The following is a 27703-nucleotide window of genomic DNA, read 5'->3' as shown; positions in this document are numbered from 1 at the left end:
CTAAGGGTAGCATAAAATCCCTTCTTTACCTGTAAAGGGTTAAGAAGCTCAGATAACCTGGTTGGCACCTGACCAGAAGGACCAATGGGGAAAGAAGATACTTTCAAATCGGGGGGGGGGGCGCGAGGAAGAAAGGCTTTGTTTTGTGCTCTGTGGGTGTTCTCTCAGGAGACGAAGAGAGAGACCAAGCAAATAATCCAGCTCCTACTGAAATGATATATCTAATATTACAGAAATAGTAAGTAATAGCAAGGAAATGTGTTAGAGTATCTTTTGTTTTAGTTTGTGAATTTTCCCTGTGCTAAGAGGGAGATTTATCTTTTTGTTACCCTGTAAAGTTATCTTCCATCCTGATTTTACAGAGGTGATTCTGTTGTCTTTTTTTTAAATAAACTTCTTTTAAGAACCTGATTGTTTTTCAATGTCCTAAAGACTCAGGGGGGTTGATCTGTGCTCCCTTTGTAACTAATTGGTTAGGATATTATTCTCAAGCCTCCCCAGGAAAGGGGGTGTAGGGATTTGGAGGGGATATTTTGGGGGAGGTAGGGCTCCAAGTGGCCCTTCCTGAATGTTTGTTTAAATCACTTGGTGGTGGCAGCGATACCAAGGGCAAGGAAGTAATTTGTGCCTTGGGGAAGTTTTAAACCTAAGCTGGTAGAAATAAGCTTTGGGGGGGGGGGTTTCATGCGGGTTCCCATATCTGTACTCCAGAGTTCAGAGTGGGGAGGGAACCCAGACACTCACACAGCCCAGTTGGGTTTATTAGTCATCTGTAACACAGCATAGGAAGTCCTTAGGTTAGCATAGAGGAAGTTAGGTTAAAGCAAAGTCCATTCTGGAGAGCCCAGCACCCAGCCAAGCTGTACCCCATTGTGCAAGCTCTGTGTGTCTATCAGTTTGATCTCCTTGGGCCGAACCCCAGGTCAGAGCTTCCCAACTGTCTCCAGCAGCCAGCACTTATCCCCCACCTCACCTCTCTCCAGTCCTTTGTTCCTGAGCTGGGGAGATGTGGCTCAGCCCCCCCCCACCCCAGGTGGGGAAGTCTATATCTCTCTGGGTCATTGGTTGCTAGGTAGTCCGGGCAACTGGATTTGCCATTGTCTTCTCAGATGCTCCAATGATATGGGGATTAAGGCCCAGATAGCTAGGCAACACCCGTATCTATGTCTCTTAGCTGTGTCCTTTCCCACCTGCCAGGTAATAATGCAGCACACAGGGGAAACTGAGGTACACACAGGCTTCTTAAAAATATTACAAAAAATTCCCACTTTGTCTCACCATTACCGTAAAGCGCTAAACCAGTATAAGCACCTTTTTATTTTGCAAATGCAGAAGTGGTACAATAAAGATGGGGAAAAGTTCAAACAAAGTATAAAGTAGGAAACTAAAACAAGTGTAAAAAAAAACAAGGAGTCCTTGTGGCACCTTAGAGACTAACAAATTTATTTATTTGCCCAAATAAATTTGTTAGTCTCTAAGGTGCTACAAGGACTCCTCGTTTTTTTTTTTTGCTGATACAGACTAACACAGCTACCACTGAAACCTAAAACAAGTGTATAAGTCAAAAAGAAAATATCAAAAGTGTCAAAAGGACTTAAGTTGGAATCACAGGCATTTTCATTGTTCAAAAGCATTGGGGTCAGCAGTGTGGCATCTAGGAAGTCCTCATGATAAACTAGCCTGACCACCACGCCTCTGACATGGTTGAGCTTGCACCAGAGATAGGGTGGCAGCTCAAAGCCAGGCAGTCTCTCATCAGGCTGAGTGATAAGGAAGGAATTTCTTACAGAGGGAGCTGCTGGTTCCCATTCTGCTTGTCACAGTATGGCCACATCCACTGTGGAGACGGCTGGTAACATAGTGCAGACTGGCCTTCTGCTGGTCAGTCAATGGCAAGATGCCTCCTATATATCTTTGAAAAGTGGCAGTTACATCTTAATATCCGTACAGCTGTACCTACACTAGGGGGTTGTACTCTGTGTCTTCAAGCATTACAGTAGCACAAAGTATATTAGAAAGAAAGAAATGGAAGAGGAGGTTGTTAATTTGATTTATATATTTCTGGCATTGTGAATTATGGCTGAAGAGCCCTCATAAATTTCGCCTTCTGGCTAGATCTGAATTAGAGGAGTCACTGTTATTATTTCCGTCCCTCCTTCCTGCTGCTGGACATGGGGCTGTCACAACTTATTTCAAGCAGGGTGGTTAGCCTGGGACCACATCCAGGCAAAATCCCTCTGTTTACAGCTCCCATTGTCAACAGGTGAGTTCCATGTCTGGAAGGTTTGAGGGACTGGGCCTGTAGGCCTAGTCTAGGTTAAGATTTAAAGGAGTGATGTCAGAACATGTTCTAACATTTGAAAAGTCTAGTGTAGACAAAGCAGTGTAGACTTTAACACATGTTAAACTGATCCAGTGAAAGCCTAGGCTCCTTTCTAGGCTTCAATTTGACCAGTTTAGCACATGTTAAAGGCAATCTACACCAGATCTTTCAAATGTGTTAGAATGTGTTAGCTAAGGTTCTACCATCATACCTTCAAACCCTAATCTAGACAAGTCCTTTCTAAAGACTAAACTCTATTAGATTTGAAATATTTGGATGGTCACTGCATCTGTGTTCTCTTATATGCAACAAAGTTTGTGTTTCGTTTGACCGATGTAGGGTTGTGTGAAATAGTCACCTCGAAATCTGAACCCCTCTGAACTGGAGGTGTTGGCATTTCATTGCCATTTCATCAAAATGATCTGATTTCATCCCCAGAAAGTCAGCGTTTGAGGGAGTGTATCAGAATGGTCTGCCCCTTTAAGGACCAGGGTGCTTGGGGCCAGCCAACCTTGTTCAATGATGAGACCCATCTGGGAAGGGATCAGGTGATGCCTATAAAGGGAGCTCAGCTGAAAGGGAGGCTTGTCCTGTGACTCACCGCTGCAGCAGAGAGCATACCAAAGGGAAAGGCCTCTGGGTCCTGGAGTCCAGTAAACCGTGCCCTGAGGGAAGGGCCAGAAAGAAACCTGACCATGGAGTTGGTCCTTCCTGGGCCGGGGGAGACAAACCAACAGCATTAGATAGGAGTTTACTCAAAATTCAGGTTATCTGGGAGTGAAAAGCTCAGCGTTCTTAAAACACCGAAAATCTCCTCCAGACTAAGGTCAGTTTCTGCCTGAAGACATACAAACACATTTGTGAGGAGAGTGTTAGCTGGAGGCTGGGCAGTTACATCTACCCTGAGGCACATCCAGTCTGGGCCAGTTCCTGTTCTGGCCTGCAGCTTGCAATCCACTAAAGCAGGGGTGGCCAACCTGAGCCTGAGAAGGAGCCAGAATTTACCAATGTACATTGCCAAAGAGCCACAGTAATACGTCAGCAGCCTCCCCCTCCTCCCCCCCCGCCGCTCCCAGGACCTCCCATCCACCCGCGGCCACGCTGATCAGCGCCTCCCCCTCCCTCCCTCCCCCCCTCCCAGCTGTTTCATGGTGTGCAGGATGCCCTGGGGTGGGGAGGGGAAGGAGTGAGGGCACGGTGGCTCAGGGGAGGGGGCGAGAAGGGGTGGAGTGGGGGGCAGGACCTATGGAAGAGCCATGGGTTGAGCAGTGAGCAGCCCCTGGTACAGTGGAAAGTTGGTGCCTGTAGCTTCAGCCCCGGAGTTGGTGCCTCTACAAGGAGCCGCATGTGGCTCCGGAGCCACAGGTTGGCCACCCCTGCACTAAAGTAAGGGGGTAGGAATAATGACACTCCATTCACCTCTGCTCTGCATTGTCCCAGGGCTCTTCAAAACTTATCAGGATGTACTGGGGAAACGCTCACTCCCCTCTACCTCCCAGCAACATGATTTTTCAGACCCCTGGCTGTAAATGGAGTCTACATGTATGTTGATATCGAGTATAGCAATCAGTCAACAAGCTAAGACTAAGGGTGTGCTTGAGGCAGAGAGGTTAGAGACCTTTGCTTGCAGTGGGAAATGTTACCCCTGAAAATGTTAGGGTGCAGCCTTGTACAGTTTCATGTATGGACCCTGAAACAGTCCACTAAAAATGAAACCATCCTAAGGATGGATTGTGTAGTGCTAAGCTCTGGAAGGCACTGGGAGCCTTTTTTTCATAAACTGATTCTGTATTAAAGAACAAGTTAGTATTGTGATACAGCATGGCCAGAGGGCAGCAGGAGAGGGCTAGAAGGGAGCCTTATTCCCTGTAGAGGGAAGAAAGTTTGCTATAGATTAATTAGAGCACCTGAAGCCAATTAGAACACCTGAAGTCAGTCACCTGATAAAAAAACCCTGCTTCAATCAGACAAGGGAAGGAGTTGGAGCAGAGAGGATTGGTGTTGGAGCAGAGAACAGTTTGAAGGAGTAGAAACAGTGGATTGGTGTTGGAGCAGAGAGCAGTTTAGAGGGAAGCAGAGGAAAGTTTGGAGAAGTGCTGAGGTGGGCTAAGAAGATCAAGACCCTAGGTAAAGGGACACCTGGCTTGTGCAGAGGGAGGGAAGTAGCCCAGGGGAAGGAACCGCTAGTTCAAGTGGTTTACCACTTATCCCTAGGGCCCTTGGGCTGGGACCCGGAGTAGAGGGCGGGCCCGGGTCCCTCGCTCTCCACTCCCCTCCTCTAGGACACTAGTGGGGCAGTTAATATTCCAGTTCAGGGGCAAGAAATGGTGCCCTGAATCCCCCCCTCTCCAATAAGAGAAAACACGAGACCCATCATAGTAGTGCTGGCAATTTGCAACAGTATATAGATCACACCAAGCATAGCCAATTATCTATGTGAAATTAACCAATCCCTTCCAAAGTGTCCTGTCCCAGCATGCGCTGGGTCTGGTGTAAAACCCAGGCTGGATTCTTCATTCTTCTTTGGTTATTTTAAAGTCCTGGTCTGTGGCGTGGAAGGGAGATCATTGTGGTCCCATAATCCACTGGGACAGCTGATACAAAAGCGGGTTAAGGGCATGTGCTTTGAGCATCTAGAACTGATTTCATAGTCTGCCTCTGAGCCTGTGCTAATCCCATTTCTTAATGGGAGTTCTTTGTTCGGCTCCTATAATAGGTTTTGCGTTTCATACCCATAGTCTCCCAAAAGCTCTTAATACAGTAATGAGCTACATGCTGAGAGCGCAATCATTGTTCAGGCAAACGTGGCCACCAGCCCAGGCTCAGCCACGGCTCCCACGTGGCCTTAGACCGTGAATCCTTGTTAGTGAGAGAGTCCGGGACACTAAGGTTAACTCCTGCTCTCTTCTCAGAGCCCTGGGGACTTTTATTGACACCATAAAGGACCGTGATGCAATGTCTGCTCTGAGAGATGGTGCCTCTAAGAGCCCATCACATGTATTCTTAACAGTGATGAATTAACCCCTTTTGTCACTGAGGGACAAAAAACTAAAAATATCCCCTGTACACTCCAGCCCACACCAGCCATGTGGAAACCAAATAAATGGACACCTTTTCCTCTCTTTCCCCCTTCATTTCTGTTTGTCTTTAGCCTTGGCCCATCCAGCCCATAGTGAAATCAACCAATCCAGCTGAAAATATGGGTTGGAAGTGAGATGAACTACTCTCCCCTAAATATAGGGGGCCAAATCCTCTGCTAAACTCCATTGGGATCAATGGAGCTGTCTCCACTTAGGGCAACAGAGAGTTTAGCTCAGTGGCTCTGTTGTGGAGCTTTAATATCCCAACCCACAGAGGTGAAATGTGGATACTGCAGGCAACACTGAATGAGACAGGAGTTGTTTAGTGACACTTCACGTTGAGCTGGAAACTCTTGTGTTTGCGGGAGAATGGCTCCTGCTCTCTTGATTTTTCTCAACCACAGACTGCTTTAGAGCCCCAGAGGAAACTCAGTCACAAAGAGGAGTAATACACTCCTCCTGCCACAGGGTGTCAGAGTTGGACAAAGTTGGGCTAGGCAGCTCAGGAGTCAGGGAGTTAAGAGGTTCATTTAAAAGGAAAGGGATATTGTCACCTTGTGTTAGGGCCTCAGTGTTGTCAGGTCATGCTGCAGGTAGGGGTTTTTCCACAATCCAACCCACATTCAGAATGTTTTGTTTTTGCCTCTGGCACAGGAGAGAGCAGCGAACATCTGGAGCATCCAGCAATACTCAGGACGGGTGTGAACCAAAGGATGTAATGAAGCAATCTATGTACATAGGCTTTGCTTCTGAGCATGCCAATGCTCTGGACAGCTTGTCCTGCCTTAAGGGAAAGGTTGCTTCCTTCAGCAATAACAGCTGAGCTGCTAGTATTCCAAGGCATAGATCCAATTGGCAAAAGAGTGATAATTCACATCTGTCTTTCAGATGAGATATAAAACCAAGGCTCTGACCTCGTGAAAGTTAAAAAGCCCAGGAACCATTTAACAGGGGCATCAACCCCAATTCTGTCTTGTGGAACATGTCTGTGTGGACATCCTCATGTCATTTCAATCAGAGATCTAATCATAGAACTGGAAGGGACCTTGAGAGGTCATTTAGTCCAAGCCCCTGCACTCAAGGCAGGACTAAATATTATTTAGACCATCCCTGACAGGTGTTTGTCCAACCTGCTTTTAAAAATCCACAATGATGGAGATTCCACAACCTCCCTAGGTAATTTATTCCAGTGCTTAACCACCCTGACAGTTAGGAAGTTTTTCCTAATGTCCAAATTCTTCACTTCCCTTCGTGAAAACTGTTGCATAGTGCTTCTGGCAAATCATTGCCGCTGGAAACACTGCCAGTGGTACTGCATGGAAAGTAATGGAGTTATGTCAGCTGCTGCATTGCACCCCAGAGGGTGCTGCACTTAAGAGCTGAGTGAGTGATCCCTACATATACAGCATGTAAATCACTTTGGGATCCTTCCAAATGAAAGGTGCTCTATAAATATTACAATTAATAGGCTTGCAAAGAGTGCAAACGACCCCTTTCACGTCTTTCCTGGGTCTTCATAAAACTCAGCCTCTACAGTCAGGATTTCATGCGCCAAATATCCAGTGAGGGGGGATAGGCTCCAGGCCTCTGTGCCAGTCACCATTTGTGTCAGTCAGCTGGCCTCAGGCCACTGTGCCAGTCACCACTCATGTCAATTATTCCCCCTGAACCTCTTCTATATGTTTTATCTCAATCCCACCTCCTTTGTCTGTTCATTTGTCTCATCCCACTGTAAGGTTGGTGGGCAGGGGCTCCGCCCAGCACATTGTAGACACTGCTGCAGTTTAAACACCAAACAGAGTCAGCAGACAGACAAGCTTCCCCCATACCAATGTGCCTCAGCAGCAATGTGGGGCCTGTTGATCTGAGACAGGAGTTCAGTGGTCTCCATGGCCCATTCTGTCCTTGGCCTCTCTGCTGAGGCTGCCAATCTGGGTGCACTCTGTATTGTCAATGTCCCACGATCCACTAGGACCTGCACACAATCTGGAGGGGATTGAATTGCTACAACAGCTCTTCTGACTGAGCCTAGGACTAACTCGAGCTCATCTTCTCCCTCTCCCGGTGAGGTCAGCATGGACTTGTCTCTCCGCATGGGAGCCAAAGAGCTGTGTGAAGGCAGCAGTGCGGCTGCACAGCAAAATTACAGATAGCCAGGAACTACAAAAGCCCTAAGCCAGCAGCACCTGGTGCTCACCTGCATTGCCCATGCTCTGTGCATTCTGCAGCAGCAAGAGTAACCAGCAGGAACAGAAAATAGCATATGTGAAACACCCGCATGTTGGGAGCTTGCATTTTCCATCTCTTGGCATCTCATCATGCTGCTCTACATTACACCAGAGCAGGAAGGCCAACCCCAAATATTCAAAAAATGAAGAGTCAGCCCCCTCAAAAATCAAAAAACTGGCTTAAAAATCACAAGATTTCTTTTTAAAAAAATTAACTTTTTGGTTCTTTTTCTTTGCCTTCTGGCTTCTGAGTCTTCAGAGTGCATTCAGGTCACATTTTCAAGCTTTTCTCCACAACAAGAGCTTTTTAAATGGAAGCTGAGATTCTTCTGCCATCACATGACTCCAGCTGCTGGGGTCTGAAGCAAAACACTAGGTATCACGAGACTTGAGATCAAATCATCGCAGCTGGCAACATTGCCAGTGGAACTGCATTGAAAGTAACGGAGTTATGTCAGCATAAAACTGAAGCAATGGAGAATCAGGTGCCTTCATTGTGTGTGATTTTAACTCTGTAACCTAATGCTGCATAAACGCTGGCTTGATTTATTAGGTTTTTTTTGTTTCTTTAAAGAAGAAAAATACGGAGCTCCCAGTTTTGCGGACATACATACATACAGTCTCCCATCTCTGTAGCTGTTCACGGAGCTAACAAATTCTCTGGTTTCATCAGCAGAACTTGTAAATTCTTTAATGTAGGGCTCTATTTGACTTGCAGAGCTTACAGGCTTTCTCTGCTTTGCCAACCCAGTTTTTAAATTCTTTGAACAAGCTGGTGTGTTCTTAGGACTAAGTTCTGCTCAGTGCTGAGCACCAGGGGTGTTGAGGTCACTAACTCAGCACCCATATGGTTAAGACCTCGATCCTGAATTCAGATCTATGTTGCAATCACTTGCACATGCATAGAGCTCTGTGTGGGCACAAATATCTGCTCATGTGTAACTGATTGCAGGAGCAGGATAGATTTCAGGACATGTTCCACCATTTATGTTAAGGGCTTGTCTACACAGGGAAATAGCCTGGAATAGCTAATGTGGAAAAGTTATTGCTCTTTAAATTCACATCCTTGCTTATTTCGCAATAGCTTCCCCATGTAGACAAGCCCATCGTGTGTGGGTTTCAGACTTTCTTCATGTTGCTAAATACAAACCAGGGCCTATATTTTCAAAAATCGCTAGTGATTTTTGGGTGCCCAATTGGAGGGACTTTAAAGAGCCTGATTTGCAGACAGAGCTGGGCATTCATCTTCTGAAAATCAGAGTGCTGAGACGGGACACCTTAAAATCAAGGCACACCAAGCATGAGTCATTTTAAAATGCAGGCTCCTTTTTTCCAGACCAAGCCAGACCCTTAGTCCTCAGTGACATTAATGGCACATTTCCACTTAGAAACTGAGTGATTTTGTTTTTCTTTGCTCCTTCCCCCACCCCCATTTGTCCTGAATTTTTGAGTTTGATTTAATTAGAAGAAATACATAGCATTGTACCAGCAGTAGTTACAGCTCATGTAATCAGATTATGAATTTATCCTAAATACTCTGATCTGTGTCTTAATTGTGGACTAACACCCTCAAGGAACAGACACGGAAGGAAGCCAGTGTTTTCAAACAGAACAATTTGGGATTTACTGGTAGAAATAAGAACTACGGGAAACATGAAACCTACCGAAATAAGCATGTTAAACTCAGCTCTTTGGCATGTGGTTTTGCTTTTTAGTTTGTTTTTGACATTATGAATTGGAGTCTTGACGGAAGAAGGCACTGAGAAAAGGATGATTTTACTGACTGGTGAAGTCCCCCACCCCCTCACCTCTCTGAATAGTGCGAAATCATTTCTGCCAATAACACTTTAGGCCCTCTATACAAGGGCTCTCAACTGTAGGAGTATGTTATGGGGCAGTCCATAAATTATGTAACACATTTTGGGTACTTTTCAAGACTTGTCCACGCTGTGTAATGCTGAAAAGGGCCCGTCCCCCAGCTCCTGCCCTCAGATGCCTCCACATACCATTAAGGGATGTATCCATCCCCTCTGCTAGAACCCCGACTGAGCTCTCTTTCTCTTGCGTGCACACCTGCATGCACACATTTTATTCTCCTATCCCTTGCAAATAGTCCTGGACACCTTTCTTTCTTTCCCTCCCTCCCTCTCCTAAATGCTTCATCCTCGCTCTGTCTAGATACCCTGCGAATCACCGCCAACAATGGCTCTGCCTTTTCCTAATACCCCCCCAGACAGGGCCGGCTCTAGGTTTTTTGCCGCCCCAAGCAAAAAAAATTTTGGCTGCCCCCCACACACCCCTGCCTCCCCTGCTCTGGGCTCCCCATCACCAGTGCTGACTCCACCTGCTCCCTCCTCGCCTCCAGCCGGTCCGGCGCTGGCAGAGTTGGAGTAAGCAGCGGGGCTCCCGGGCCACGCCTCAGCCCAGGGCCCTTCCAGCCAGGGCTCCTGCCTCCAGGACCGGCCGGGATCCAGGAGGGCAGAGCTGGGGTACTGCCCCGCCAGGGGACTGAGGAGCTGGGGCAGGGTAGCCCCAGAGGGAGCGGAGCCCCAGAGAGCGGGACGCAGGCCCCACATGGCAGCGCCCCGGGCACCGGTCCCCACTATGGCCCCGCTGCTGCTGCTGCTCCTGGCCGCCCTGCCGCAGTCCCTAGGCGGCTCGGGCCACTTCGCCCAGCCCCGGCTGCGGTGCTGGGGGGCGGCCGCCCTGCAGCACCTGCAGGCAGCTCCCCCCGCCCGGTGGCCCCCAGCCCGAGTGTCCCACGCTCGGAGCCCGCTCAACCCAGCCACAAGGTGCGGGCGCTGCTCCCCGACACGAACCAGAGCGGTCCCAGGGCGCCCCCCCCGGCGCTGCTGCTGGCAGGGCTGGCTCTAGGCTTTTGCCACCCTAAGCAAAAAAAAACCAAAAACAATGGTCAGATTGCTGCCCCATAAAACGTGCCGCCCCAAACATGTGCTTGGTTTGCTGGTGCCTAGAGCCAGCCTGCCCCCAGACACAGCACTGCCTCACCAAGGTACTATTACACCCAGACACCCGCCCCGATTTTAGCCCTTTCTGCAACCCCCACTATCGAGTCACCAAGGTTTTCATCCTTTCTGCCACACCCCACGCCCTCCAGGACTTTATTCTCTTCTGCAAATTCCTCCACACGCACACCCGGGTTAAATACTCCTAGGCCTCCGATCTATAACCCCCACGGTGCCCTGCACTAGCCCCGTCTGCAGGGATCCTGAGCGATCTCTCGGTGCCGCGGAGTGTATTGTTTTTCAGCCGGACATACGGCATTCTTTCCGGGACTCACGTTCCGTTCCATTCACAGAAAACCCCCTTCTTTCAGCCGCCGCTTCTTGACAGCCTGCTGGGGTTTGCTAGGCGGGTCCCCGCGAGCGGCCTTCTGATTGGCTTAGAGCAAAGGAGGGGGCATGGCCGAAAGCACAAAACTTGCCGCGCCCGTGTGAAAATAGCTTTTAGAATTTAGTCACTTTCATATTGTGACCTATTGTCTTTCTTCGCAGAAGAGAAGAGCGTTTTTTCAGCTGATCATGGCCAGGCTCACAGAGAACATGAACAATGCAGGTTAGTGCTGCCTCCTTCTGTATTAACTTTCTCCCTTCTACTGTGAGTTATTACAATTATATTTGATCACTGAAATGCAAATGTTTCTATTCATTAATGTATTTGAAAACTCTTATTGACTTTTTCTGGCTGTTTTGTTAAAAACCTTGTAGTGCTTTGTATGTTTAACCTTGCACGTCATCCTTAGAAAATCCAATTTTTAAAAAGGGATAATATTGAAGAGGTTGGTGCACCGGTTTGAATGCTATAGAACCTATGGGGTAGGCAACCTATGGCACGTGCGCCGAAGGCGGCACGCAAGCTGATTTTCAGCGGCACTCACACTGCCTGGGTCCTGGCCCACCGCTCCAGGGGCTCTGCATTTTAATTTAATTTTAAATGAAGTTTCTTAAACATTTTAAAAAACCTTATTTACTTTACATACAACAATAGTTTAGTTATATATTATAGTCTTATAGAAAGAGATTTTCTAAAAATGTTAAAATGTATTACTGGCACGTGAAACCTTAAATTAGAGTGCATAAATGAAGACTCGGCACACCACTTCTGATAGGTTGCCGACCCCTGCTATAGAATGAATTAGCTGTATCACTACCTCTTGATCTTAGTGGGGAGAAATAATTGTTCAGTGTGTTTGTATTTTTAAAAGATCTCTCCTCATCCTCGTTTATAGAATTCTCTCTATTCAATATAATTTGTTGCTATAGATTTTTTTTAAAATCACAATAAAGCATCATCATAAATAGTGTTAAATAACTGAAAAAAGGTTTTCTTGAAAACAATTCATATCACAAGAATTATTTCCACATGCTACTTTAAAAAATCCAACATGCTGTGTGTATTTTTGATTATTTGCCCTTAGCCTAAAACCTGATCAGAGGAAAAATGCCAGAGACTTGCTGCTTTATTTTTCAACCAATTACAGTGAGCTTACTCTTTCATCTCTTCATTCATACTAAAGAGGGAAATATATTATCATATATATATATTATGTGTATTTACTTTTAGTTTTTGTACACAGTCAATGAAAAAGGAGTGCCTACCCTTTGCCTTAAGTAATCCTTGACATATTTTAAAAATAAAGTTACACAAATAGACTCTTCTCCCAATAATTCACATAAATCATCACACAGCAAGTAAAATATATCTCTGGTCTTTATGATCTTGCAACAGTATCCTCCCAGCGTCTCTCAGCCCCAGAAAACAAATGTACTTCAGACCAAATTTCAAAAGAAAAGAAGAAAGAAATAGATGTGTTCCTAAAAGTCCAGGTCACAGGTTTGTGTCATGAAGAGACATTCCTTTTCTCTTATTGAAATAGTAACAATGTGAACAAAAAATCAACCCAAACAACGAGGAGTCCTTGTGACACCTTAGAGACTAACAAATGTATTTGGGCATAAGCTTTTGTGGGCTAATACCCACTTTATCAGATGCATGGAGTGGAAAATACAACCTGTCTACTGTATTTTTCACTCCATGCATCTGATGAAGTGGGTATTAGCCCACAAAAGCTTATGCCCAAATATATTTGTTAGTCTCTAAGGTGCCACAAGGACTCCTCGTTGTTATGCTGTTCCACACAGCTAGTGTGAGCTATTTTCTGGATTATAACTCACTGTATCTTAACATTTCTTAAGAGTAAACTTCTATGTGGAACTGTATCCACCCTTCGGATAGAATTTTGTGGCCTGATCCTCAGCTCATTGACTGGCTTCAATGGATTAAGGGTTCCAGCATCAGACCGTGTTGTTATACTTCTTCCTTCTTCTCATGAATGTTAAAGGATGAGTAGTAGCTCTTGTGGATTTGTGTCCCTGCATGCAGAGAGCAGTATCCATACACAGCCACGTTTTGATAAAAATCCCCCCTCCCCCAATTTTTTTTCTTGATAGTGTACTGATAGTGAGGGACAGCTCCAGCTCCCAGACTTAAAGGGTACAGAGCAGCGGCTGCAGCATTGAACCTCAAAGCCTGTAGCTCCTCTCTCATGGGCAGGCAAGTCAGCTGTTAACCCTGATTCCTTCCAAGGCTGTGGGGAAAAACCCCATCATGGGATCACGCTCCTGTAAACTGTTTACTAGCCATCAATTATTCCAAGCAGCAACTTCTCTTCGGCAACTTTCTCCCCATGAAGCCTATCTGCATTGCATTTCTGCCCAGAAGAGTAAATACATGTTGTACAATGGAAGGGGAAAAAAGTAGACTGCTTTACTGAAGACTAGGGAAATATTCTAAGGGTTTCCCGCTCTAAACTGTGGTAAGAACCACAGAACAAGTTATTTATTAAGGACTCTCAGAGAGCCAAGATATGTCACTCAGAAGGCGTTCTTGCAGCACAATTCTACCTCCTCTTCCTATAATCTAACTAAAAACAGTTGCCGGTCTATAGAAGTTGCAGTGTGTATGTTTCCTGCCATCTGCAGATAACCTGTGTACTGTTAGCCTCATTCTTGAAATGGCACGAGGATCGGGACAGTAACCGTTCTCTCACTCATATGCACACACCCACACATGCCCGTGCACACCCTCACAGAAGTCAGGCTTCATTACATTCTCGATTATCTTGTCTGTGTTTGTGTTTTGTAAGTGGTTTTAATTTTAAGCTGTAAATGCAGGAGAAGAACTTTTTGATCTTTCTGAAAGCTGTTATTCGTGGGTGACCGATGAGCACGTCCTCTGAGAGTGGTACTCTAAATAAATAGCCATGAATTTACAAAGATAGGGCTGGATCCCAGCTAAGCTAAATCCAGAGTAACTCAGTGGAATTAAACCTGATTTACACCAGCATAGATGAAATCAGAACCCAGCTTGTGGATCCCAGGAGCTCGCCAGGATCCATTTCAGTTGAGTACGTCAGTTCTCATACAGTTCAGAAGGGTGTTTATATTTAAAAAAAAAAAAAAAGTCTACTGTCAAGAAAACCTCAGAGGAAATGAGCACACAGACAATAGGCTCTTGTATGTGATGCTAAGGATGTGATTGAACTTGAAGCCAGCAAAGCAAGGAGGTTGATGGATAAAGGAGCAGGATGGCTTTCCATCTTAAACTTGCCCTAATCTTAATGAGTATTGCAGGGCGTCTCCAACTCACACAGGAGAGAGTATTCCATACAAAACCTAATCATGACAAGCTTTTCCTTGCTCAAGTTGGCTTGCATCAAAACCTTTGGGTCCCATAAACACATTCTATTGTGAGTTGAGGAGGGAGCGCGTGTGAACAGAAGAAGCTTTCAATAGTCTTTCAGAGATCAGAGCAAATGTTTATATTGTAAACTCTTTGAAGCTAAGATCTTATTTTAAGCTCTCTCTGCAAAGTGCCCAGTGGGCAATTAGCTACAAAGGTTTCCAGCAGTTGAGGATCTGGCCTCTTAATGTTTGTGAGCCAGCCAGCTACTATGGTGATGGGCCTATATATATAGGTGGCTAGAGAGACCCAGATGATAGGCCTGTTTCCGCTTACACACCAGCTTCCCAGTGGAGGGACTCCTGATTTACCCCACTCTGAGGGAGAGCAGAATCTGGCTCTGTGTAGTGTAGAGCGGTGGTTTGTAAATGCGTTGAAGAGTGGCCTCTCTTGCAATCCTGTGGTGCATCCGCTCAGCTCTTCTTTCTGCAAGGTTGTAATGTTGCTTCTTTATTACACTCCAAGGCTACTCTGTAAGTTTTTCAAGGCCAGCTGCATTGGGGAAAAATGGCAGTGGGTTAATGTCCTCCCTGCTGTAACTCTCCTGAAGGCAATGGAGTTAAACCAAGGAGGACTTTGGCTCAATGGGTCAAAGTCAGTGGTGATGTGATTGGTTGTGACAATTAGTTTGGCTACAAGGCACAAAGTGCTGATGCACCAGCTGGTGGGATGTCCACTGAAGTCAATGGAAGTAGCTCTTATTTGCTCCCAGCTGCATTTGGCACATTCTTGCTGGTGGAGCTGCAGAAGCAACATGCTCACTCCTCAAGGGGGGAGAAGAACCTTGCACCATGCATCAGCGACCCTGCTGCTGCTCAGCTGGCTAGAATTGCTGGCTCTCTTACAGCCCTCCTTAGCCAGAAGGCTGGTGCCCATAGCAGTTGGGTGGAGTGAGGCTGAAAGTTCTGAGGGGGGTAGGGAAGAGTTGTCTGTCCCGTTGCTGAAGCTGGTGGCCTGGAGTCTGCTCAGACACATCCTGGAGTACATCTGCTGCTCTGCCCCTAGGCTGGGATGACCGTACAGCTTTCCCAGCACTCCTTGCTGCTTTTCATATGTTGGTTTTTCTCCTACAGAATTGCCAAAGCTTACAGTCCCAGCTCCTAGCTTCACAACAAGGAAGTCAAATTATAGAGGAGACTCTGCCAATTGTATTTATATTGCTTGATTTGCACGTTGCTGGAGGGCTGGTCCTGGAAACTCACTCGGCTACCCAGGAGTAAATACAGGGATCCTTTAAAATCCTTACAAAGTTTCCTCTACAAATTTATATCCCTTGGTTTTTCCCCGTCCCCTCTCCCATGCCCATTAAAAACCACTCAGAGGAATCCAATGAACTGGCGTGATCTGATTCCAATCTCACGTTGGTGTAAACTGGGAGTAACTGTTGAAATTGGTGACATTACACTGGGGTAAAGCACTAAGTGAGATCAGAATCAGGCCCGGGGTCTATCTCAGACTCTCTGCTGCACAACTGCATCTGCACTGTTGCTGACACAGTTTGAACTATTCTGTAGACAGAGCCCTTGTGTCCTCAGGTCACACTCATGAGCACTATTGCAAATGAGTGGCTGCACAGCCATTGGCTGACTAGGACATGTTGTCCAGTCAATCAGGGATAATTGAGAGCAAGGGATTGATGGTCATATCTGACCCACATGCCCATGATGCTGAGAGCATAACTGTGATTGGCTGCTGGGGTGTCCATGGCAGGGAATGCTGTGGGTGAATAAAGGCACACCCAGACAGCAGCTCCTCCTGTGTTTCATTATGTATGTGGCTAAAGGTGGCCATCCTATGGGAACACTCTTCTGCTCTATGGATCACTTCAAAGTTGCTTTTCTAGTCCCTCCCCCTTACTCAGATCCAGGGCCTGACTCTGATCACTCTCACATGGGCTCTACACTGGGGTAACGTCACTGACTTTAGGCTCCTAGTCTGTCTGCTCTGCTCAGTGCACTGAATTCCCAGTTCTCCCCCAAAATCTGGCCACTGTTGGTGCGAGAGCCTTCTCCAATGCAGCTCCTACCACCCAGGACAACTTCTGTCTTCTCCCCATGTCATCTGATTTCCAAGCTTCATAGCAAACCTCTTTCCTCCTTTGTCCCATAATTTCCCTCTTTCTGATCTCCTGATCCCCCGTCCCACCCTGCCCAGAAGCACTCCAGAGTTGTGTGTGTGAGAGATGGTCTGTATTGCATCCAAATGACTCACTGGGCTGATCTGTTGAATCTTCAGTGCTGCCAGATGACCTCAATGACCTCCTGAGGGAGTTTGACGAGGTGATTGAAGACTTTGACAAGGGTGAAGTTTCTCAGTATGAGCAGCACCTGGAGGAGCTGAAGAGAAGGACCCTCCCCAGTGTCTATGACAGCGGCATCGATGAGCTAGAAAGTGAGTTTTGGGGGTTGTTGGTGCAGAATAAAAGGAGTCATGGTGCTCACCCGGGGTGCGGTGTTGCATCACTGGGGAAAACCCACTGGGAGGGACGAGGGGAACGTGTCTGCCTCCTCCATCCCCACCCAACTGCTTACTATCTTGCTGGAGATCCCTTGAACGTGGCTGCAGGGCTCCTGCAATTTTACCTCCCCAAATGTCTGTGGCTGCACCTCTGTTTTGTTCAGTGATTCGACTTCCAGGTCATTCCGTCTTTGAGCATCCCCATGTTGGCCACGCATTCATGGGTCTCTTCCCTCTAAGGCTTTGTTGGGTAGCATCTGTGCTTACTCTGAGGGGTTGTGATGTCTGTGTGCCTGACAGGTGCATCTTTAAAGTCAAGGGTTTGCCAGCCACTGCATTGTAACTCCCATACGAGAGAGGATTTAATGGCTTCACTGCTGCATAACATACCAGAGTCTTGGGCCAAAACCCACCTCTCTGATCTTTCTCTGCCCCCTTGTGCCTGTGATAATCCCAGTGAAGTTCCAGATCACTGTGTTCCACCATCACACCCAGACTGCAGAGGATGACGTTAGATTGAATTTGGCCCCTGCTGGGCTGGTAAAAGAGCGTTGTTCACTTTTGCAGCTGGGACTTGTAGCAAGAGTGATGCAGTTCAGCTGCTCAGCTGGCAGAAAGTGGGACCCAGCAGCTAGATTTGGGAATCCATGTTTCACCATGTTGGCCCCTGTTCCCTGCTGGCATATTTATAATGCCCCTGTGGTCCTTGGAGCTAGATGATGCCTTGGTGCAGTGACTGATCTTGTTCTGTCTGCAGGTACCAGCACGTCTCCTGGGAGCAGTTTAAACTCCAGTGAGGAAGATCTCAACACGTCGGCCAGCATTGCTAACTCCAAAGGTAAGACCAGGACAGATCTCCATCAAAAAGTTTTCTTCAAGGGGTACCCTGGGGAATCCTATTTAAAGAGCCCTCAGGGTAAAGGTATCCAGGATCTGAGCCCATTCCCTCAGCAATGGCCCTGGAGAAATTGAATGCATTAAAGGTAAGGTGCATTCAGATCAGTAACTGCAGCATATCCATGTTTTTATGTGGGAATCCTGGCTAGCGGGGTATGTTCTGTGAGGAATGGAGAGTAGAGTTGACTCCCTCTGAATTGCAGAACATGCATGACGTTACCAAGCTATGTTTCTGATCCAGGCTGGAATCAGATCTGATGGGTCCATTCAGCGCTCATGGATCCCAGCCCAGAACCTTGTTACTGAAAGGGTCACCCAGCCCTGGCCCTGACAGAGGGCTCAGCAGAGGGTGATCTCAGAAGCTGTGCCTTGCATGGCTCAGGAACAAGAGAAATACTTGGGTCTGTAGCCCTGATTTTTCTTCTACATCAGAACGCCACTGACTTGCGTGGAGTCACTCCTGACTCACCCCAGTGAAAGTGAGAGAAGAAGGGGGCCCTTGCCTCCAAGCTGTCAGTTCCTCCTACTATTCAACCTGAATTTTCCTTCGCTTAAGTTCAGCCCATCAGTCCAGGTGACACCCCTTTGGGCCACCCTAAACCCCAGAAGCATGTTGGCTGGGTTCAGTGGCTGAACTGGTTGTGCTAATGGGGATACAGGCTGGTGGTTGCACAAGGACCTCTAAGGAGGTTTGTTCTGGGGTGACATCCTGGGTCCCCTGTAGAAATGAGACCAGAATCTGTATGAGGATTCAGAGATTAGGGAGAGTCGCCTACACACATTTCCACTCCACAATAAAGGGACCATGGCTTAGATGTCTGATGCTCTCCCAGGCGTCTCCTGGGGACACCATCATCATTCCTCAGGCTCTTCAATTCCTAGTCAGGACTTTGGAAAGACTATCCCCAGAAAAATCCATCCCACATTTTTCCCTAAAATGAGTGTGTACAGTGCAGGGCCTTGAGAGATTAATAAGTGCTCATGCAGGGCTGATGTGATCAGTAAAGACCACAGTATATGCTCCTTACTGTCAAGTCTCAGTGCTTTGGTTTAAGGCATTCCAAAGGACCTGGGCCATAATGCCAGGCAGAACAATCATTTGTACTCCAGACAAATCAGAAGTACCCCACAACCCAGTTAGATTTCACATTAAGGCCGTGTCTACACTACTAGCTAGGGATGTGATTCCCCGGCTCATGTGCACATGCTCACGCTAGCTCAGTGAGCGCTAGCATGAGTATAAAGAGCAGGGTAGTTGGGTAGCCCAGGTAGTAACAGAGGAGGCACGCCTGAGCCGTGCTGAGTGCAAACCTGCCTTAAAACAGCAGGTATGTACTTGGCAGGGCTCAGCCACCTCTGCTGCAGCTCTACCTGTGCTACCAGGCCTACGCTGTTGCAGCTGCATGGAGTGAGCGCCAGTATGTGTATAGAAGCCGGGGAGTCACACCCCTAGTTCATAGTGTAGACCTAGCCTCAGGCTAGTCTATAAACTACATCCCAGATGTTCCAAATCCTTGTGACAAGACATGCCAATGGATGATGTTATGAAAGCAGTAATAGTAGCATGGCCTGAGCAGCCATGGGCAGAAGAAGCCAAGGAGAATCCCTTTTGTAACCTGCACTGGGATGGGTGTGGCATGCCAAGCATCTGACTACAGATCTTTTTCTCTGTTAGCTAAGCTTGGGGACACACAGGAGCTGGAGGAGTTCATTGCGGATCTGGATAAAGTGCTAGAGGGTATGTATGGAGCCTTGATCTCTGCCACGTTTTGGTGACCACTGAAAGCTAGATCCTCCACTGCTGGCCATCAGTGCAGCTCCCCTGAAGTCAATAGAACTACGGTGACTAATCCAGGCTGATGATTTGTCCCTAGGCATGACTGTGTCTGACTATGCCTCTCCTCGTTCTCCACACTGCGCAGTCCCTTGCAGGAGCTCCGCCTGTCCTGTGGCGGCTGCATCCTTCTCTCCTCTAATGTTAGGAATTGTATCTTGACAGACAGCATGGACACCTGACAGGTGTGAATTCTGGGCTGCTGCATCCAGGGTTGTAGAGCCCCTGGGCTGGAATGTGGTGTCTAGGCTACTCCTGGGTTAGTCTGGCACAAGGCAGCCATGGCGGAGAATGTAATCTAGTGTTTAAGGGTGGGATTTTCAATGGGAGTTAGGTGCCTGAATCCCCTAGAACAGTAGTTCTCAAACCTTTGTACTGGTGACCCCTTTCACACAGCAAGCCTGAGTGTGACCCCCCCCCCCCCTTATATAAAAACAACATGTTTTTATGTATTTAACACCATTATAAATGCTGGAGGCAAAGGTGGGTTTGGGGTGGAGGCTGACAGCTCACAACCCCCCATGTAATAACCTTGCGACCCCCTGAGGGATCCCGACCCCCAGTTTGAGACCCCCTGCCCTAGAGCACCACTCAGCTCCCATGGAATCCATAAACCTGGGCACCTAACTTCCTCAGGCTTGTTAGAAACACCAGCATTAAACACTAGTGGAATCTGAGATCTCGGGTGAAATCCTGGCCCCATTGGAGTCAGTGGCAAAACTCCCCCTGACCTCAATGGAGCCAGGATTTCACTCTGGGATTCCATTCTAGTCTCTTCCACCCAGCTGCTGGGGTGACCTTGGGTGAGTGTCTCCTTTCCCCTCTCTGCGCCATCCTTTCCTATCTGTCAAGTGGGGGTGATGCTACTGTCCTGCCTTGAGGGAGGTGGCTGGGGGGCCTGACAGATATTGGTGAAGTGCTGGGTGTGCCAGCCACAGGTGATAAATTCTACAGTCTCCATCATTCAGGGCTACATTGGCCCGGTGTATTCGGGGCAGCCCTGGCAAGCTGCCGCCCGAGCTCTGCATCCCTGCTGCTTCCTTGCAGCCCCCCTCTAGTCTGAGAGGAGAGGGGAAATGACAGCACTTCCTGATTACATTTGTCTCCCGCTGTGCTGGTGCTGGCAGGAAACCCCCCAGAGAGAGGTGGCCCAGGCTGGATTTCCCCTCACTCAAGCAGCCGGCTGCGATTAAAACAAATCAAACCAATGTGGATGTCCAGCGTATAGGATAATCTGTAGTGATAGCAAGAGTGCAGGACAGCAAGCTGGGCTGGCCTGCTATTGGATAAACACTGACCTCTAGGCCTGTAACACTGGCCTTTACTGAGCAGAGCGACAGATCTTTCCTGCAACTCTCTTTGCCTGCTGCATTGCTCCCTGCTAATGAAACCTAGGGGGGTTTTACATATGCAGTTGGGAGACGGTTTCTATCTTCAGTTTTGTCTAAGGGAAATTCTTGCCCTTTTCTGCCCTCCGTATGCAGGGATACTGACCAACTTCTGGCCCACTTCTCTAGAATGAGTAAAAAGCTGCAAATCGAATCCTCTGCCATTCATAACAGCTCACTTGGGAGAGAAGCAGTAATAACAAAACGCTGCTCTCTTCCAGCACCTGGCACCCAGGCATCTCCACGCACTTTACAGGATGGCTGGTCTCCATCTTTACAGATGGGGAAACTGAGACACAATTAAGGTCCAAACTTTCAAGTCATTTTTTGGTGCCCAGCTTAAGGCAGTTAGGGTCTGACTGTTTTTTCAGATGTGCTGAGCAGCTCCCCTGGAGTTCCTTTGTTGCTCAGCACCCCTGAATGTCCCCCCACAGAAGCCACAAGTTGGCACCTAAAATCAGTTGGTCATCGTTGAAATGTTGGCTGTTAACCCCAAGCAGAGCCAGGAACCGGATCCAGGAGGCCCGATTCCCAGTCTCCAGCTTTAACCACTACACACAGTGCCTGGCAAAACAGGGTTTGGGTTTCCTTTGCATTGGCTGAGTTCAGTGGCCTAACAATACATTTTCTTTGCCCTGCAGAGATGTGAGATGCTGTCTTTGGCCTGGAGTTCTGAGAAGAGGTTATGGCAGATCTGAGATGTTTCTCATTGTTCCACCCCATCCTTTCATGTTCTACTGTGGAAGAGCAGGGTCTAAAATTCATACCCCATGGGGCAAGGATAATACAGGCACACTTCCCATCTGCAGAGCAACTGTCCAGCAAGAACGACAGACCTGAAGTGCAAATCCATCACGCCTGAGAATCCTGGCTGGTTTCCTTCTGTCTCATTTGATTGTCCCTCTTCAGACAATCAGCATAAATAGCAAATACTGATTCATCTCAGGGTGGGGGCACCTGCGAGTTGGGATTTATTTAGGTACTGGCCTTGGCATGTTTCCTTCTGCATTTGGTGGGCTACTAACCACAAAAACCACAAAGCAAAATTTCTCCAGCTGTCACCCATAGCACTCCTCCTCCCTCCTCTTCCCAATGTATTGTCTCCCTGTCTCTGAGGGGAAGGGGTGGGGTGGAGTGTTCTGAGGAGATATCTTTACTCTAAGCAGAATTCCAGGTGCCGGAATTGCAAGCCAAGGTAAGCTACCCCTGGAGTCCAGAGTCCCATCTGTAATGAGAAGGAAAGCAGGGTGAAGCCTTTTATTTCCCAGCTCCATCAGGGTCCTCTCTATGAGAAATTGTACAGTATTTCCTGGGCCTGTGGACAATGGTTCTTCTCTTAATGAACCTCCTGCCTCCTGAAGTACTTTAACACTGCAGGGCTCTCTTTGGCATCAGTGGTAGCTCTGCTGGCAAATATCACCTGCAGCAGTTGGTGGGCATCTCCATTTTAAAGTTGGTTAAGTGTCTGCTCATGCTCTAAGCACCTTCCCTAAGGGTTTAAGATGGGCTAGGCTAGCAATTGATTGCCATTTATTGTAGTTTAAGAGTAGAGGGAGACCCATACTAACCTCTCCACTAGAAGGTATAATGGGACTGTGCAAACCACCAGAGCTGAACATCCCTCAACTTTGGATTTGGATCACAGCTCTACAGTTGACCACACCTAATTTTGTGTTGATCTATATTGACCAAAGGAGGCTGTTGAATCCTAATAAATGACCTTTAATAATGACTCCAAGCCAGATCTTCAGCTGCCATAGATTGACATATCTCCGTTGACTTCCATGGAGCAATGTCAAAGTACCACCAGCTGAGGATCTGTGCAATGAGGTGTCTCTCTTCAGGTTCAAGAAGATACTTATTGCCTAACTCAGTGGTTTTCAACCAGTGGTCCATGAACCCTTGGGGGTCCATGAACTATGATTTCCAAAGGGGTCCACACCTCCATTTGAAAAATTTTAGGGGTCTGCAAATGAAAAAAAGGTTGAAAACCACTGGCCTAAATAAGCAGACAATGGTTCTTACTTTCTCATAAGTTCCCAGCTGTTTACTGGATGTCTTCAGACCAGACCCTAAATGCCTCTGCCTTGAATGCTTGTATTCTGTTGTAAATATTGTAAAATAAGGATGATTCTAAAATTTTTATACAGATGTGCATGTATTTTATGAATAAAAGGATTTTGTGGAGCCTTCACTCAGCGTGGATTTGCTCTGTGAATGCTGCCTCCAGGGCTTTCCCATTCCTGGAGTTGCAGAGCTGTGCACTTAAGTAATCTTGTAGTTATAGGGTTGCACCTAACCCCATGGACAAAGGATCTGTGATGGGAGCTGGGGCTAAGTGATTCTCCCACATGGGCTATGTGTGACCCTTGGGTCACCCTGAGAAATATCGCAGCATTCAGACAGAAGTAGCCAAGCAATGAGGATGCTTGAAAAAGTCTTCAATGGGCATGGTGTCTCATATGCAACGACTGCATCCTCTGACCCGTGGATTCTTTATTACAGTGGAGAGGTGACTTTGTGATAGTTGAGGCTGAGACTTGTTGTGTTTTTTTTTTTTTTTTTTTTTTTTTTTTTTTAATACAGGCTCCAAAAATGACATGCTGAGTCAGATGGTCTTGAAAATTACTGTGCCTCAGGGGACTGTTAGCAGTCCAAATCTGAGTCCATTTCAGCAAGGGCTTCCTGAGATACAGCCCCCTAAATAATAAATCAAATGACATCCCAATGTTATGGTTCTTATAAATTTGCCCACATGTGGGGTTCAAATGATGTCTCTGATCCTCCGCAAACTGCTGTCACCTGCTGGGGATTGTTCCCCACTAGTCTCTGGCTAACCACTGCCTCTTTGAGGAAGCACTGTTTAAAAAGCTGTTTGGGTTGATGAGCCAGAGAAAGGCACTTGCATGTCCGCAGCAGGACAGGGCGCTGGAGGCACACCCAAGTGTTCACAAGAAGCCTGACCTCTGAGCGTGTGACACAAGATAGCATGCAATGGCCATTAAACCCAAACAGCACCTATGCTATTGTGAGTCTGAGTGCTGCCCTTGTCAGCTTTCTAAAACATGTGTGTTGTGTACCTGAGTTCTCTAGGACTACTTCAAGAACTTCACTGCTGGTTTACAAGCCAAGAAACTTTCTTAGATAGACAGGCCATGTGGGGTGGGGTGGAGAATCAGACTGGAGAACAGGAGTGTAAGACTGCAAGGGACAGGATGAGGTGTGAGTGGGACAGGCTGTGCACAGATGAATGGGTGTATGGTTTTGAGTCAGTGTGTCTGAGAAGGGGTGTGTGTGTGTGTGTGTGTGTGTGTTGTGAACCCTGTGTCCAGGGGGCTGGCCAGCTCAAGTCAGGCCTCCTACACCTGGTGCCTTGGAGTGTGTGGCTCTGATCTCACAACTGAGCTGGTGGGAGTTCTGCAGCTTGGACCAGCTGAGTTTCACAAAAAGCAGGAGCAGGTGGTACTTGGGCTGAAGCTGGCTGGTTCTGTGTGTGTTTTAAGGGTGATTTTAAACAAATGTTGCATACTGAACAGGACACTAACCCTTGGCACAATCAGAGGAGATAATCAGTGGAAGGGCAGAGTGCCGGCACCAGTTTATAGGGAACCGAACTGATGTTATTCATCAAATATTAGGAACATGCGGACTCTGGAGGGAGCTGAACTTGGATTTGGTACTGGAAGAAATGTGGACGAGTGCTGGTGCTGAGGATAGGTGGGAAAAGCAAAGAGACTGGGTGTGGGGAAAAACAGCATTTTCTCTCAGGGGCCGGGGAAGGGATCTGACCACTTCTCACATTTCAATTCTCTGTTTTAGTCTTTTTCTAGTTCTTCCCCTTTTAACCTCCCACAAATTTAAACCTTAATTGAGAGGATTGAGTCACCTTCCTTCGCTTCTTGCCACCTTTGTCTCTGTTAAAAGGAGGATGAGCCTAAACCAAAACCCCAGACCCTGAGTTGCCCTAAAGGTGTACGTTGGCAGCACTTGCTTCCCTGACTTCAGTGGAGTGTTACTGATTTACATCAGCTGTAGCTCTGGCCCTTGAGCTGGGTGGGAGGTTAAACCTGGATCCCAGCTTGGGATCCATTGGCTCACAGAACAGAGTGTCTCCTGGCAAATCATTATTTATTTGTACTACTGTAGCCTGTAGGAGCCCCAGGCATGGACCAGGCCCTACGGCATTAGGTGCTGTACAAACACAGAACACACAGATAGGTTCTGCCCCAGAAGCTGACTACCTAAGGGTACATCTATACTCACCCTCAGGCAGGCAGGTTCAGAGCCTGCCTCCACTGAATTGGGCTCATGCTGCAGGGCTAAAAATAGTTAGATCTAAAAATTTGTAGATGCTCCCGCTAAGGCTGGAGCCCATGTTCTGAGACTCAGCCCCATCGCCAGCTTTCGAGCCTGGGCTGTAGCCTGAGCAGGAACGGCTATACTGCCATTTTTAGCCCTGTAGCATGAGCCCCACGAGCCAGAGTCAATTGACCTGGGTGCTTCAACTCCCTGCCAGGGACATTTTTGGGCAGTGTAGATTTATAGTGCCAATTGCCATAGCAGATGCCTGGGCAAAGATGCATCCACCTGCATACGTACCATGTGGGAAACACTCAGGCTCCAGGCACCAGCCGAGCAAGCTTGTGCTTGGGGTGGCAGATTCTACGGGGCAGCATTCTGCCCAATCCTAGGGCGGCAAGGCCGCTTTTTTTTGGTTTGCCAATCTGGCTGCCCTGTAGGGGGCAGTGGTGCGGAGGAGGGGAGCGCCCTGCTGGGAGCGGGCTACGCACTCCGTCTGCCCCAGCCGGTGCCAGGTCTGTAGCAAGCCTGGCAGGGCAGCCCGCGTCTTTCCCTCCCTGCCGACCGGAGCGGCGCGGAGCCCTCCCGGCAGGCGGTGTGGCGGTCGGGGCCGCATGGCGAGCGCCCCGCTGAAGCCCTGGCCACCCCCCTTCTCTGTCTCCCCCCACTCCCTCCTCCTCCCCGCCGCTAGCCGGGGCACGTCTGCAGCGCAGGGAGTCCCCCTGCACCCTGGCTCCGGCCGCCCCGCAAGTTTATTATTTTTTTTGCTTTGCCGTTCTGGCCGCCCTGATTTTTTTTTTTTTTTTTGCTTGGGGCGGCAAAAAAGCCAGAGCTGGCCCTGGAAACACTGCAAGGACCCCAGAGCGGTGAGGGACACCACTAGGCAGGTAGGGCACTGCTGGCATGGCTCAGTGAGGCTCCCTGGTGCGTGGGGCACTGCACTAGTGATGGGAGATATGGGGCTTTTCCCTGGGGGCTGCTCACTGAGGTGTGGGGAGGAGGAGGAGACAGAGAAGCAAGCAGGCCCTGCCAGATCTCCAAGACATTCTGCAGGACACTGAGGGCATCTCCAGTCCACTGAGGGATGCTCAATGAGGCTGGGTGGGCAGCTATAGGCCATTGAGGGCTCCCTCACGAGGTTCAATGGTCACTTAGTTCCTCTTGCTGCATCTGAGCCCCAGATTTCCGTGACTCGAGGGGGCCTGACATGTCATTGTGATCACAGTATGGTTTTACAGAACAAATTGTTCAGACTTTGGGGGCTGGTAAAAGAGGCACTGAATACATCGATATCCACATGGCTAGGATACGGACAGACTCTGAATAAACATATTCAAATTAAACTCCTGCTTCTCTTTATTTCATTGCACGACAGCTTGAATGAAAGGGGCTTGTCTCTCATTTAAAATGGCTTGTAGTGAGAATCTGAGGGCCTGCTTCGCTTCTCACAGCTCCTCTCACTTAGTGTAACTCATTGACTTAAATGGAGACACTCCCAATTGGCAGTGGGATAAATTGGAGAAGAATCAGACCCCCTGCCCTGGAACCCATCTTTCTGCCTATGGATTTTAGTTTGATTGTGCTTGGAAATACAGGTGTATTGGTCAGTGAGCATCCCAGATTGCTTTTTTCTGAATGAGTCCCATCTAGTTGCTTGTGCTTAAGAACAGACCTGGAATTTCCCTCTTTTCCTGCTTGCAGGGGCAGCCTGATTTGCCAGAAGATACTAGGACTTCTATAACCTTGCTGCCTCTGTGTTCTCACAGGGAGCACCCTGCCCTTGATTACATCTGTGCAATCTCACTGCCTGCCAATCAGGGCCAGCTCTAGGATTTTTGCCGCCCCAAGCAAAAAATTTTTTGGCCGTCCCCCCTTTTTTTTCATGTCCCCCTGTCCCCGGCCTCGCCCCAACTCCATCCCTTCCGAACCCCTTCCCCAAATCCCCAGCCCCGCCCCCCCCCCCGGGCGTGCCGCATCCCCCCCCCCATTGCTTCCTGCGGGCTCCCCACGACCTCCCGCCCTAGCTCACCTCCGCTCCGCCTGCTCCCCCGGGCGCGGGAGGGTGGAGTAGCGGAGCAGCGGTGCGTTCAGGGGAGCAGGTGGAGCGGAGGTGAGCTGGGGGGGGGCCCGCAGGAAGTAACAGGAGGGTAGAGGAACTGCTCCCCGCTCCAGCTCACCTCCGCTCCACCGCCGCCGCCTCCCTCGAGCGCCCGCCGCTCGGCTTCTCCTCCCTCCCTCCCTCCCAGCCTTGCTGCGCAAAACAGCTGTTTCATGCGCGGCAAGCCTGGGAGGGAGCGGGTAGAAGCGGAGTGGCGGCGGCGCGCTCAGGGGAGCAGGCGGAGGCAGAGCGGAGGCGAGCTGGGGCGGCAGGGGCACTTTTTCCCCATGCCCCGGAGTCAGCGCCTATGATGGTCGGCGCCAGAATGCTGCCCCTA

General features: G+C 48.3%; 1 protein-coding gene across 1 annotated transcript; it reads left to right on the top strand.

The window, feature by feature from the left end:
- Window positions 1-11114: 11114 nt before the first annotated feature.
- LOC112120753 (regulator of cell cycle RGCC-like) lies at window positions 11115-23146 on the top strand. The gene is made up of 5 exons (XM_024219903.2): window positions 11115-11207; window positions 16629-16784; window positions 17608-17688; window positions 19423-19485; window positions 21611-23146. The coding sequence occupies exons 1-5, from the start codon at window positions 11174-11176 to the stop codon at window positions 21616-21618; spliced, it is 342 nt and encodes a 113-aa protein (XP_024075671.1). The 5' UTR covers window positions 11115-11173; the 3' UTR covers window positions 21619-23146.
- Window positions 23147-27703: the final 4557 nt, after the last annotated feature.

Source organism: Terrapene carolina, unplaced genomic scaffold (assembly GCF_002925995.2).
Source record: "Terrapene carolina triunguis isolate 2854851 unplaced genomic scaffold, T_m_triunguis-2.0 Scaffold137, whole genome shotgun sequence".
Classification (NCBI taxonomy): domain Eukaryota; kingdom Metazoa; phylum Chordata; order Testudines; family Emydidae; genus Terrapene; species Terrapene triunguis.
Note: the sequence above shows the minus strand (reverse complement) of the source record. Positions and strands in the feature narration are given on the sequence as shown.

What these genes read in the sequence shown, in the direction of transcription:
- LOC112120753 (XM_024219903.2), top strand. Translation starts at nt 11,174, where the DNA reads ATGGCCAGGCTCACAGAGAACATGAACAATGCAG. An exon ending in AGAGAACATGAACAATGCAG is followed by an intron (nt 11,208 to 16,628) that starts GTTAGTGCTGCC and finishes TTGAATCTTCAG; the next exon opens with TGCTGCCAGATGACCTCAAT. An exon ending in CAGCATTGCTAACTCCAAAG is followed by an intron (nt 17,689 to 19,422) that starts GTAAGACCAGGA and finishes TTTCTCTGTTAG; the next exon opens with CTAAGCTTGGGGACACACAG.